Here is a 12,990-nt window from a genome sequence, read left to right as displayed (position 1 = left end):
TTGATTATATTTGTAGAGAGCATAACAATTTTGAATCTGAACAGGATGCATGCAACTTCTACCATCACTTTGGATTCAAAGGGAATATAACATCTAGAAAATTCACATCTTGGACCAAGCAAGTATGCAATCTGAGATAACTCAAGCCTATATAGATTCAACTCAAGACCCGGAGCCCTAGCCCAGTATGTAATTATAATTTAGCAACACGTAAAACATGGTTTCATTTTTATTAAGGTTCGACTTCTTCTCCTAGTGCCAATCTTGTGATCATGTGACAATTTTTTCCCCTCAAATTCATTTTCTTCCAAACTATAAATGTGGATTCCAGATTGAATCTCTTCCATTTTGTTCTTCCCTGCAGTCTTCCTCTGCTCAATTAGCCACCTAACTCAAAGAAACATAGAGGACAAGTTATAGAACATGCATCTCATTCTCCTAAATTGAATAATAATCAACTCCTATAGGATGACTCTTTAAACTAATAACTTCTCAGCAATCAGTTAGCCAAGGCATAGTTCATTTCTCTCCATCCTCGTTCATCCCTCCTTCCTTGAGATAATATCGGAGACTATGGAGAAATTGATGACTCTCCAGGTGATAGCTACGAACCTTTCTCACCAGTGAGAGGTGCATGAAAGAAAGCATGGTTCAATTAAAAAACTCGAACCTACCATCATACCATAGGCTCCCGCGATATGATCGAAGGTCTATTTGGAGTTTAGAAATGGATCATGCTGAAAGCAAGTAGTCATGCAAACCTATTTGATAAGGCATGGCATATTTGGTTCCTTTCAAATTTAATAGTTAGGCACTAAGTGTGTGATCAAACTTATAGACTTATGTCTTCTGTTCATGCACATCTAAATAAGCCTCACGTTCACTTCAGCTCTAAGATTCTGTTCATGGGAAAGATGCACATCAGCCTTGGAGGTCCAAGAAAGAGGAAGCGGGGGGACCAAATCTATAGGTTTGATTCCTTCGGTGAGCCTGGACAGCCAACCCATTTCAATGGCACATTCCAAGAGAACATTGAATCCCTCTTTGGCTGTGGGCATCTGGAGGCTTCTGATCATGAGAGTATGAAGTTTCGATCATTCCAGCTCGAAGTCCATGGCCATCCTCCAACAATTTTAAGGCTGTTCGTCGTCGAAGAATTCGTTGAAATGTCACTTTACCGCCGATGTCACTGTTGCCGTTGTGCTGGTACTATCTTATGGGCATCTTAGTTTATTAGTCTTAATTATTGTTCACCTGAATTTGAATCATCTAAATATCAAACTCAATTATGACTTAGTTAATTAATATGAATAATGAAAGGAGCCAAAGTTTTCTGCTAATCTAACACTATGGAGAAGAAGATGAAGAGAAATATAATAAAAATGCATGAGAATCCCTTGCACTGGAGCTCAGACCCAGTAAATGTAACAGAACATGTAAGTCGTTTCAGGGCTGGATTACTAACTAACAAACATTACGTCAAGTTTTTTTGTATATATAATTGCCAATTGTCTAGGGTGAATTTTCTGAATGACCTTTTCTGGAAGGAAATTTAGAGAATCTTACTGGACTCTTCGGTCCTTTGTTGCTTGGTTATCTTCTTAGCAGGCTTTCTGCTACTTCACTATCAGTTCCTGAGACTCATTCTTTCTTCATGCACTCATTTGCATGCCTTTGCCTCTCCAACTCTACCATGGTACTTGTTGGATTCTTAACTGGTTTGTCTTGCGTTTCATGAAATGAAACCCTGTTGATCAAACAATTGCCACTCAAAAGGAAAAAGAAAAAGAAGTTGTGAGTTGAATTATGAAACTTTGAATTATCACCAGTGGATTACAAATATTACAGAGCTGAGTCAACATTATGAATATCAACGATATACTAAATTTTAATAGTTGTGCTTTCATAGCTAATCTATGGAAGGCCATTTTGATAAAAATTTTACTTGGTAATCACATCTGATAAAATACAGGTTCCATTTCCATTAAGTCCAAACATTTACTTCTTTTTCTTGGGGATTTCAAACATTTTATTCTACCTTAATCTTCTCAAGGAAATTTACTCGTATTCTTTGGAGAAATTATGATTTGTTTTCCTTTGAGAGGTCCACCTTGTAGGTTGGGGTCACCATATGATCTGCAACAAGAGATATCACTTTGTGTTACCTTCAAAGGATACTATAACAGAAGCGAAGGATCTCAGCACCAAGGTTAGCAGTGAGGGGTTCAAGAAAGCAACAACAGGATCAAAGTCACAGGATTTAGAAGGCCACTTACTACATGGCGTTATTCATTCGAATGGTTTTGGGCATCTGCTTTGCATCAATGGCTTTGAAGGAGGTTCTTATTTTGTTTCAGGTCATCAAATTCTAGATTTATGGGATCGAATATGCAGTGCATTACAAGTAAGGTAGCACACTACCCTCTCTTTTCCATTTGAAATAAAAGGAGGAAAAAGGAAAAGTAAACATAAAATTAAAAAATACATGTTAAACAATACTAATTTAGAAACTTGGTACCCTAACTTTGGAATTGGTTGTGAAACATGTGTATGCATGTATGAGGCTAAGGCTCAAAGTGAAATGGATATTATCTATCCGGATTCGTTTTCATATCCGAATCAATCTGGATATAGATAAAAATTTGAGGATCTAACTAATATCCATATCTATATCTATATCTGTCAAAGAAAAATGGATACGGATATGGATAAACAACTATCTGATCTATATCTGAATATATACGTAATCCTATGAAATTTTAGATAGCACTTATTAATTTTTAAGAAAAATATACAACTATATAAACATATTATTAGCTTGATTTATCATCTAATTAGTAATATTTTTGAAAGTTTAATTATCTAAGTTCTATCCATAATTACATCCATACTTTCCGTATCTAAATTATATTCGTATCTATGTAAAACAAATATGCATATAAATTTTTACATCCGAATAATATCCATATCTATATTTGTATTTGTCAAACAAAACAAATATGAATATGGATATGTGCTGGTATCCAATTCGTATCTGATCTGATTTCAGCCCTATATGAGACTCTTCCATTATAGGATTTGGAGAGGATCAGATATATATAACTTTTTCCCTACGCATGGAGAGGTTGCTTTCATATTTCACACCTAAAACTTCTAGGTTAAAATATATCAACCTTATAAATCATATAATTTTTGGATAGGAAATAATTTAGAGATCACATCTAGCAATTGGATCTATTGGTGTTGTGCCTTTATACATATGTGCATGCATGTGTATTTTTGTGTCTAGGTTTTTGATATGGTACTTTTTAAAATCTATATAGAATAGTTTTTAAAATTTTTCTCTACGGTCCACCGTATAAAAATACCCCGAATATTTCTTATTGCAACCGGTTAAAGCCGGTGAGAAGCCTATGTACGAATGGCAAATACCCTAATTTGGACTAAATTGGAGGATCATAATTGATCCCCTCCCATTTTTCTCTCTTGATCAATCTAAACCCCCTCCTCATTGCCTTCCCCACTTTAATGTCCTTCTCCAGGCAATTTTTTCAGCCACATGTGGCATCCACATCCATTATAGTTGCTACTCCCCTGCCATCATGTTCTGCCTCCAAGACTGTCTAACAATACCATTCCACCCGCTGGCCCCCACCATTGTACTCCAAGGACAATCCTCTATCAAGATAGTTTCAAGACTCTGATTTGCCACCTCTTTACCACCTTCCCGTCTCCAGCCCCAAGCCACTGTTTCCGACAGTCCATCTCCGCATGATCTACCTCCGTTGTTGCTTTTACCATTCACATATTACCGTAATCGGCGCCGCTCTGATGACTCCGATGAACCCGGATTATATGAAAAATTATATTTTAAGCCCTTCTCAAATGGATGGTTAGGATTGACAAGTACCACCTTAAAAAATGTTAAAAAAATCTCACAGTAAAATCCATGCATGTCTAGGTATGCAATAAATAGAAGAGATTGTACCCTTTCCAACATTCAGAAAAAATCCTTAAAGAAATCAAGTACGCCATGTCATAAATATTATTTTTCCCTCTTTTTTTTTTTGGTTGTCCTAGAGGCATTGCACCTTGTTTTATTTTTCGTGAAATTTATTTTACCCCGATCAGTCCTTGTATCATAAGATTCACTGGTTTAAATGTGTTATTATATATCATGAGTATGATAAAAATTCTATATTATTAAAATAATTTTGTAAGAGTTTGTTATTTTTGTTATGTCAACATCAATATTGTTTTATGTTTTTCTCCCTCTTTTATTTTGAGTAGTAAAAGTTCACCTTATTTCATTTTTCATGAAATAATTTTGAGGCTAAAAAAATAAAAACATGTAGCAATTGGAGATGCAAGGTATCAAATCCTGTACATCTCACATGTAAAGCGGGTGCTTTACCATTTGAACTACATCCCCATATAAAGTTTTCCAACGAAATTAGAAGTTATTCAATATTTTTTCAATCTAGGCCAGACATGGATGTATGCTTTCTCTATAAGTCCATAACTTTCAGAAACCATCTGTTTAGATTCATGTCGTACCAAAATAAATTCAGATTTAGAGATCATAATTGCAATTAGGAGAAGACATGATTTTTGGTTACAGAAATCCTAATTACACAAGCATTCCCTCCTTCCAGCTCCACACCTTTTGATTTGCCATACATCCTGAATGTAAAAACTGTGGCCTTAAATGAAATGCATGTCCAATATAGATTGGCCTGGTTCTTCCTATTGTTACTAAACTCATTTCTAGAGAATTCACACCATAAACTTCATGTGATGATTTTAGACAAAAAAAAAACTCAGCTGAATTTTATCTACTCTATTTTCTGAAGGAAGGTGAGCTTGATTGACAAGGCAAGGAAGGGAACCATGGAGCTAAGGTTAATCCATGGGGTGGCCTATGGTGAGTCTTGGTTTGGACAATGGGGCTACAACTTTGGCCATGGAAGCTATGGAATCACTCATCAAATGTACAAACAATCTCTTGAAGCCTTGCAAGCCCTTCCACTCTGCCTTTTAATTCCTCACCTCACCTTCTCTGGTCATGAAATCTCAATGATTGTCACTAGATATCAGATGGTCTGCAGTCACACACTTCGAACCCTAGGTGAACTCTTTCACTTCATGATTGAACTGAAGGCACGCCTACCCCAACAATCTGTCACTGCCATGGATTACCATGGAATTATAACCGAAGCCACATGCAGATGGTCGGCGAAGCGTGTCGAGATGGCTGCTAAGGTGATCGTGGAAGCACTTAAAAGGTCCAAGTTCAAATGGGTGACAAGGCAAGAGGTCAGGGATGCTGCTAGAAACTACATCGGTGACACAGGTCTGCTTGACTACGTGCTCAAATCATTAGGAAACCACACTGTGGGGAACTGCATTGTTCGAAGAATGGTGAATCCAGTGACCAAAGTGTTGGAATACTGCTTGGAAGACATTCCAAGTGTATTTCCTAACCTCGATGGTTTGCCATCGGGTGGTCCTGCGAAGACGAGGGTCGGATTCCAGATTACAAGGGTGCAGATCATGAGAGACATGTTGTATCTGTACAAGCACATCCTCAAAGAGCAAAGGCCAACAATAGCCACAGGTATATTTGGTGCCATTCCAATGGCAGTAAGAATGATCCTTGATATCAAACACCTGGTGAAGGACTACGGAGAACGATTCCCGCCAATTAGGGAAGTTGAAAGCAATGGACCTATGAAACTAATGTGCAAGGTCCGGATCAGAAATGATCAAACTAAAGAGGAAAGTATCATGAAGGAATTGCCACCGTATGACACAGTAGCTGTACCTATTCATGCAAGGATAGGTAATTACTTAAAGGAGGAGGTTGAGAGATACTTCAGGGAGACTTATTGGGGTCTGAAAAGCTTCACAGCTGAGAAGTTGATCGATGTCAAGGGCAAGGACTCAGATTTGGTTTCTGAGGAGATCAAGCCAGGGAGTAGCATCATTGTTGAGGGAAGAATTGAGAAGAATGAAGAGGAGATTTATGAGGGAGGAAAATTAAATGGAATGGTAGATTGTCTATGTGGTGCAAGGGAGGAGGATGGTGAACGGATGGTTTGCTGCGATATATGCGAAATTTGGCAACATACTCGATGCGTAAGAATCCCAAATAATGAGGACATTCCTCATGTCTTTCTTTGTAGTCCGTGTGAGAATGACATCGTTTCCTTACCTTCTATTCACCATTAGATTGTGGTCATTTTCAATGATTCAGTAGTAGTTGAGGGCTTGTCTGATGATAAATTAGAATTATAGTGAAGTACTATGCATTTTATTAAGAAGATAATTATAATGTTGCCTGGTATTACTTGCTGCTTGTGGTTATAGATGTCTGATTTTAATGCTGATACATAGAATTGGGGAAGATATAGGGTGGATCCAATCAGGTGAGCAGTCATGCCTTCTGCTGTCCCAAATCTTTCATCTATATATGAGACATATCATCCGGTTGAAGCAACTCTGGGTCCCTTGGAAGCTTGACTGACGAAATATTGTGGTCCTTCAACCAAGAAAGCAAGCCAGATTTGGAGGACTATTCAAGCATAAAATGGAAATTTAAAGACCAATTCTTTGTCTAGAACAAGAGGTCATCAATGATGGAACCTTACGTGTAGGAGAGTTGAGTGAATCAATAAATTAGCAATGCCACCTTTCCAGAGTTGCAATAAGAAACCTTTTTGAGAACTGCGGTAAGGCACAGCGGCCCCTCCATGACAGGTGTACCATGATCTAGATCTATAAAGAAGCCATTAGCTGTTTGATCCCTTGGGTCCAAAAATGGGTAGTGCGGTAACACTTGCTACCTTTCCATTAACAATGGCATTTAGCCTTCAAGAGACATGCTTCTACAAGATATCATGCTTATACTCCATGACCGGGCCTAGGTACTACATTGTCATGCTTATGCCCTGGGATTGCGTATTGATCACAGGTCATTGTTATGCCTCACCTGTGCATCAATAACAACATGTCACATTTACACCCATTGATCATGCATTACTAATATTTTGTCATGTGTACATCCCATGATCAGGCATCAATCATATGTCATGCCTACGCCTCTTGACTGCTCATGAATACAAGATTTCACTCATACACCACATGCATGGGCACCGATAACAAGATGTTATGCTTACACCCCATGACAGAGCATCACTAATATATTATCCCGATTATTGTCCAATATCAATGATAAATATATATATATATATATATATATATATATATATATATATATATATATATATATATATATATTATCACACCCCATGACAGGCATCAAGAGAACTGATTAGTTATCAAACACACGTTCCAGGTAAATACTCAGGTAACCAATAATTCTCTATAATTTTCAAACAATAACCATATTGAAATACTAAGTGATATGTAGGTTAATTACATTCATGATTTGATGACACAATTTTTGGATTTGAGTATTTTCAATCCTCACAATATATATATCCATGAAATTTTCAGTAAAACATTAAACTAACCCCACTTTTAACATACCAAATTTCTAGTCTAGTTCCATCTCTTAATAGCGTAACAATCACAAGCATTTCAGACTTTCAAATCCCGTCTTTCTAGCAACCAGCAAGGAAAATCTTGAAATTTTATCAACATATATATATACCAATCAAATTAAATTTGATACTTTCCAGAATTGAATCACACTATTAAGACCATAATTTACCAAATTTTATGTGAAAATACTGATTCTTTGCCAGGTTTGGGACTACTCCAATATCCACTTTGGAAACTGACAGTTTCTGCAGAATAGATGAGTTCATCTAATTATTTGACCTACCGGATGATTTCAGAAATTCACAAAATTTTATATACTTAAAGGTACATAATGCACATTACCTGGATAAAATTTCATGTTGAAATTCTTCATAAATATCAAGATATAATTTTTTGTGTGATAATAGGAAGAATCTTGCTGCCTTGAGATCATTAGCAAAGGCATCCTAGCCCACCAATATTCTTATCTGGCTACCTACTTCTACTTGGGCTAAGCTTAATTTGGCCCTGGGTACTACACCATGGCTTGCAATTGTCTCATGATTCCAATAATTATCTGAGAAAAACGGTAGGTATATAACTAGTGCCATCATATATGGGTTACCAACTCCATATTCATGTCCAGGGGATTTATTTGGTGAACCATTGGTTGTAGTTTCCTATAACAACTACAGTCTGTTCAGATTGTCGACTTTTAAAATGTCGGAGAGCTCTTTTTCAGCTAATAGGAGATTGAGAGTAAGATCTCCAGCCGATCCAAGGGAGACAAAAAAAAATACTGAAGTGCACATAAAGAAGGATTAAATGTTTCTATACTTATAATACATCATATTATCAATTTGAATATAAAGGAGCATAATAAAATATGCTTCACGAACAGACACATGCCTCGAGTATGCATGCACGCATGCATGCGCACACACAACAAAAGCATAACAAAAAGAAAAAAAAAAACAAAAAAAAAACTCCATCTAGGTTAATTATAACATCTTGGAAACATACAACAAAACATGTGCATGCATGCACATGCACATGCAGACATGGACATCATGCACACCTGCATGGGTGAAAAAAGAGAAAAAGAGAGAAAAGTATTTGTTTTTAGATTATAAAGGTGGCCTACACTAAATAACAGCCCAAAAAGCAACCTACGAGAAACCTACATCAAGTCCCTCAAAAGAGGGTAGTTCCCTGGTCACCAGTCACCACATCACAAAGAAGGTCATGTTTTTAAGTGATTCAGAAGCTATGAGACTAGTGAGTGACCCAAGGTGGGGCTCCATTTGTAAAAGGAGGAGCTTATCCCAAAGATTCCAATGTTTTGACTTTTCCATTTTATAGGTAGGGGCATCACATGGCTTGTTTTGTGGCTACATTGTGGTCACACAAGGCCCTTTAATAAAGGAGCTCCTACCAAGCTTTACACAGATGCAGTGACCAATGAGCCTATGGACCCAGATGCCCAAATGGAAGGATCCCCAACCTCCTTGAATGATTTGAGTCTATCTTTGCTGAAAGGAAAACAACCACCCCATATACAACTATTTGAACCCCTGTACCACAAAGTCTTCTTTAGATCCTTCTTTTTCCTGGGGGCACCTCCTTTTGTCTCTGTCACACTCAGACATTACTTTTACGTTGTATCCAGACCCTCCTTAGCTCTTATCCAACTCCTCTCAGTGTGACATGCTACCACTCTCCCTCTCTCTCCCCCTCTCTCTCTCTCTCTTTTTGTTTTATTATTTTTGTCTTTCATGTGAGATGATCCACCACCACGAGTGAGGCTGATGGGAGCACATGGACTGGTGGCTCATCCAAAAAGGGACTTGTCAACCAAAAGAAGAGAGGAGGGGTGGAAGGGACTGGTAAAGACATGGCAAAGGGAAAAAGAAGAGAACCCTCCATCCACTAACCCTAGATGCTTTACACCCATTTGTTTTAGTTGTCTTGTTCTCTTTTTTATGACATGTATTCATGAATCGTGATTTTTTTGATTGGGAGAATGCAAATTATGAGAAGAAGGTGGTGGTTAATGAGGAGATGGCAGTGGAAGGCATGAAAAGTGATGACCAATCCGTCGCAACAGCAATCCAATATCAATAAAAGAAGGGAATGGGGTCTCAAAGACTTTAACCCTCCATGTTCCTTGGGGTCAATGAGCAAAGAATAAATGGAAATGCCAAGCAACTTCTAGACGAGAATTTAATAGACTTGTGCTCCCTCGTAGTCCATTCATATATATCACAGGCCAATACAACTCCGATACTATTTTGTAACAACTTAGAATCTTATTCAAAAAGACTAATCAAAAGATATTATTTGAATTTTTTGATTTTGTATAAATATCTAAGATCTATCAAGTGTTTAGCTATTATGGAACTAAACATATGCCCACATTGGTTATGTACTAGATAAGAAATCCAAATAATAGCATATATACTATATATTGGATAAATTTTAGGTATTTATATGGGACAAAGGAATCTAAGTAATATGTTCTGATTAGTTTTTTTGAATGAGATCTTAGGTTATTGCCAATGGTACTAGAGTGAATCCAACCCATGATCCATATGGACTAGAAATGCTAGAGCATGGACTCACTTGGATTGTCAATAGATTGATCATGCTATTTGTATTTGGATTGTAATAATTTAATCTTTTAGTTTGACAGGAATGCTAAAACTTAGACAAAAAATGTATATGAAGACTTATGCAAGTATGTGTTCAGTCCCATATCAGCTATGCATTGGATAAATATGGGTATTTATCAGAATCAAAGTTGAGGTCTTGACTTATTACAATTTGGATTTGCTTTTACTTTCCACAAATTCTTTATAAAGCGCTATAATGACACATTTTTTAACTTTTTCTTTTGGTTGCAGGGACCAAAGCCTCAAGGACAGCAAAGAAAATGGTAAAGCGGAACTAATGTCCTTAAAATCTAACACTCATTCAGCCAGCATGGATTTAGTATTGAAGCACCAACATCCGGGGTTCAAAACTGGGGACTGAGATATGTTCCGAAGGAATATTAGAAGAAGGGTTTTGGAAGGAAAACCTACTTGGAGGAAGTTTGTTGATCCAGGAATAGAAGATGAAAAGTACCCTTTGAACCAAATTATAGTCCTGATAGGTTCAGCACAGAGACCATTCCATGCTACATGAAGTTCTACTTCTAGATCAGAGCAGTGGAATCGACAAACCAAGCATGTATAAGTCTTCCATTTATGTCTCTCAGAATAAACCCAATACCAACAGCATTTTTCTTGACACAACATGTTTTTAAGGAATAAACCCAACATTTCTGTCTCTCCAAATAAACCATCAAAAGCAGCATTCGTTTTCCATTTTGTATTTGGTAATAGATAGATATGTGGAAATTTCTTTTCTTGTAACTGTTTGGTGTCAATGGATTCAACTATGACACGCTTAAATCCAACTTTGTTGAGATTTTGATTCAAATTAGGAACTTCAAGATGAGTTGAGTCTATAACGAGTTGATTAGCTTCGAAGTCATTAAATTCAGGTGCTCCTTTAATATGTCAACTTTGGGAGACTGTTTATTGCTGTAAAAATTTTTCTGAGCTAGATAATTATAAAATACAATTGTCTACAAAATGGGTCTTATAGAAAAAGGAGAAAATATATTTTTTTTATTAAGTTCAACAACCAAACTATATAATAAATCGGTAAAATTTGTCAACCAAATGGTGCTTGGATAAGGTAAATCCACTGTCCGGTAAGGAAATAATGCAAATTATAAAAGCATAAGCCATACTTAAGCTTTCTAATCTTTTTCTAAAAGCAACTTTTTGGCCTGCAAGCATAAAGCACCGTTATTTTATTACGGGTTATCAAACAAATTTTGGTTTTATACGGTAGTTTTAAAATTCTTAAGTTATAAAAATATTTTTAAATAATGCCAAATACACCCTTCTGGGTGTGCTTGGATGCTTAACTCTTTTTTATAATGTAACTAGCATCAAGTTACAATGGGAGTAACTTTTGCAAATTTATATTTTTTTTTTTTTTTGAGTTGAACGATGGTGGTCCCGGTGTCTTGCATCCATGATCCAACTTATAATTAGATGTGACCTACTATATATAAACCATTTACGTATAAAAAATTATGCGACTTAAAAGCTCCCGATATATGAATCAAATGATCTATTTTTGTGTTATTTAAACTATCTAATTTTTAACTACTTGATAGGATGAGCTTCTCTAATTGCATTATTTTTTGTACATATTAATTTAAAAATAATAGATCACATCCAAAAGTTCAAATCATCAATTTGGAACCTCTATCATTTTGTTCCAAAAAGATAAAACTCTTATTCAGTTACACCAAGTGTCACTTGAACTTACCTTATATATATATAAAAGAATCAAACATATAACCTCCAAATATCTAAGTAGAGGTGTGTGGCTAGCATAGGAAGCCCCATTTCATTTTTGTGAGTAGTATGGTATTAAAATGCTCTTATCAAAGCTAGATCTCTGTGCCTCCCCAAGGGCAAGCTCTTAACTAGAAGACATATACGAACTAGTCTAGCTAATAGTTACGTCCCAGTTTGCTGTTCTCACTTTATATTTTAATTAAAATTATTTCATATGTAGATAATATGTTTTGATTGGAATAGCATCCTTTATGTTGGTTACTTGTCATCACCATCAATATTCTCAACAATAAATAAATAAATAAATAAATCTCACCATTTCCATCTACCAAATGTTTTTCACAAGCAAGACTCATGTAATCATGGCTACTCTCAAATAATAATAATAATAATAATAATTTATTATGGTGCACAAATTTCACCCACCAACAAATTACTCGATGTTGTGGTCCATCACCAACAACCAGTTTTAGAACATTAAGCGAAGTTAAACCATAGCCAAGCATCACTAAGATAAAACATTCAAAACTTAGAGTGCGTTTGATTAGCCATTTAAAATTTTTTTAAAATTTTTAAAAAATAAAAATTAAAAAATAATATTTGGTAACATCATGAAAAGTAAAAAATCAAAATCAAAATAATCAAAATAATTACTTTATATGTAAAACAAAAAATTTTTACTTTTCAAAATTTACTTTTCTATTTTTTTTTTATTTTCTCACATCTAAAATGCCAAACCAACCAGTAAAGAGCCTGAATCCTTCTCTTTCGTCGAGCTCTTCACCTCTCCATTTCCTTTTCCCTCTCTTTCCGAACTTTTTTCCCTCATCGAGCTCTTCATCTGCCATCTCCAAACGTTGCTTTTTATTTTATAACATTCTAATTATCAAACATATTTTTTATTTTTTTTTATTTTTATTTAATAGTAAAAAATAAAAAATAAAAAATATTTTTTAAAAATTAAAAATCAAAAAGTGTAACCAAACACATTCTTAATGATTTCCTTCTTTCTCCAAACTTTATT

The 12,990-nt window shown here is 35.7% G+C and overlaps 1 protein-coding gene across 1 annotated transcript; it reads left to right on the top strand.

The window, feature by feature from the left end:
- The first annotated feature begins 914 nt into the window (after positions 1–914).
- LOC105041927 (PHD finger protein PERSISTENT TAPETAL CELL 1) lies at positions 915–10,578 on the top strand. The gene is made up of 6 exons (XM_029263812.2): positions 915–1,206; positions 1,548–1,696; positions 2,174–2,409; positions 4,854–6,190; positions 8,908–9,121; positions 10,449–10,578. The coding sequence occupies exons 1-6, from the start codon at positions 915–917 to the stop codon at positions 10,576–10,578; spliced, it is 2,358 nt and encodes a 785-aa protein (XP_029119645.2).
- Positions 10,579–12,990: the final 2,412 nt, after the last annotated feature.

This window comes from Elaeis guineensis, chromosome 3, assembly GCF_000442705.2.
Source record: "Elaeis guineensis isolate ETL-2024a chromosome 3, EG11, whole genome shotgun sequence".
Lineage (NCBI taxonomy): Eukaryota > Viridiplantae > Streptophyta > Magnoliopsida > Arecales > Arecaceae > Elaeis > Elaeis guineensis.
This window is presented reverse-complemented; position numbering and strand designations above follow the sequence as displayed.

Coding starts and splice junctions, on each gene's coding strand:
- LOC105041927 (XM_029263812.2), top strand. CDS start 915: ATGCACATCAGCCTTGGAGGTCCAAGAAAGAGGAAGCGGGGGGACCAA. Junction 1,207..1,547: donor TCACTGTTGCCGTTGTGCTG/GTACTATCTTAT, acceptor CTTTTCTGGAAG/GAAATTTAGAGAATCTTACT. Junction 9,122..10,448: donor ATACAACTATTTGAACCCCT/GTACCACAAAGT, acceptor TTTTGGTTGCAG/GGACCAAAGCCTCAAGGACA.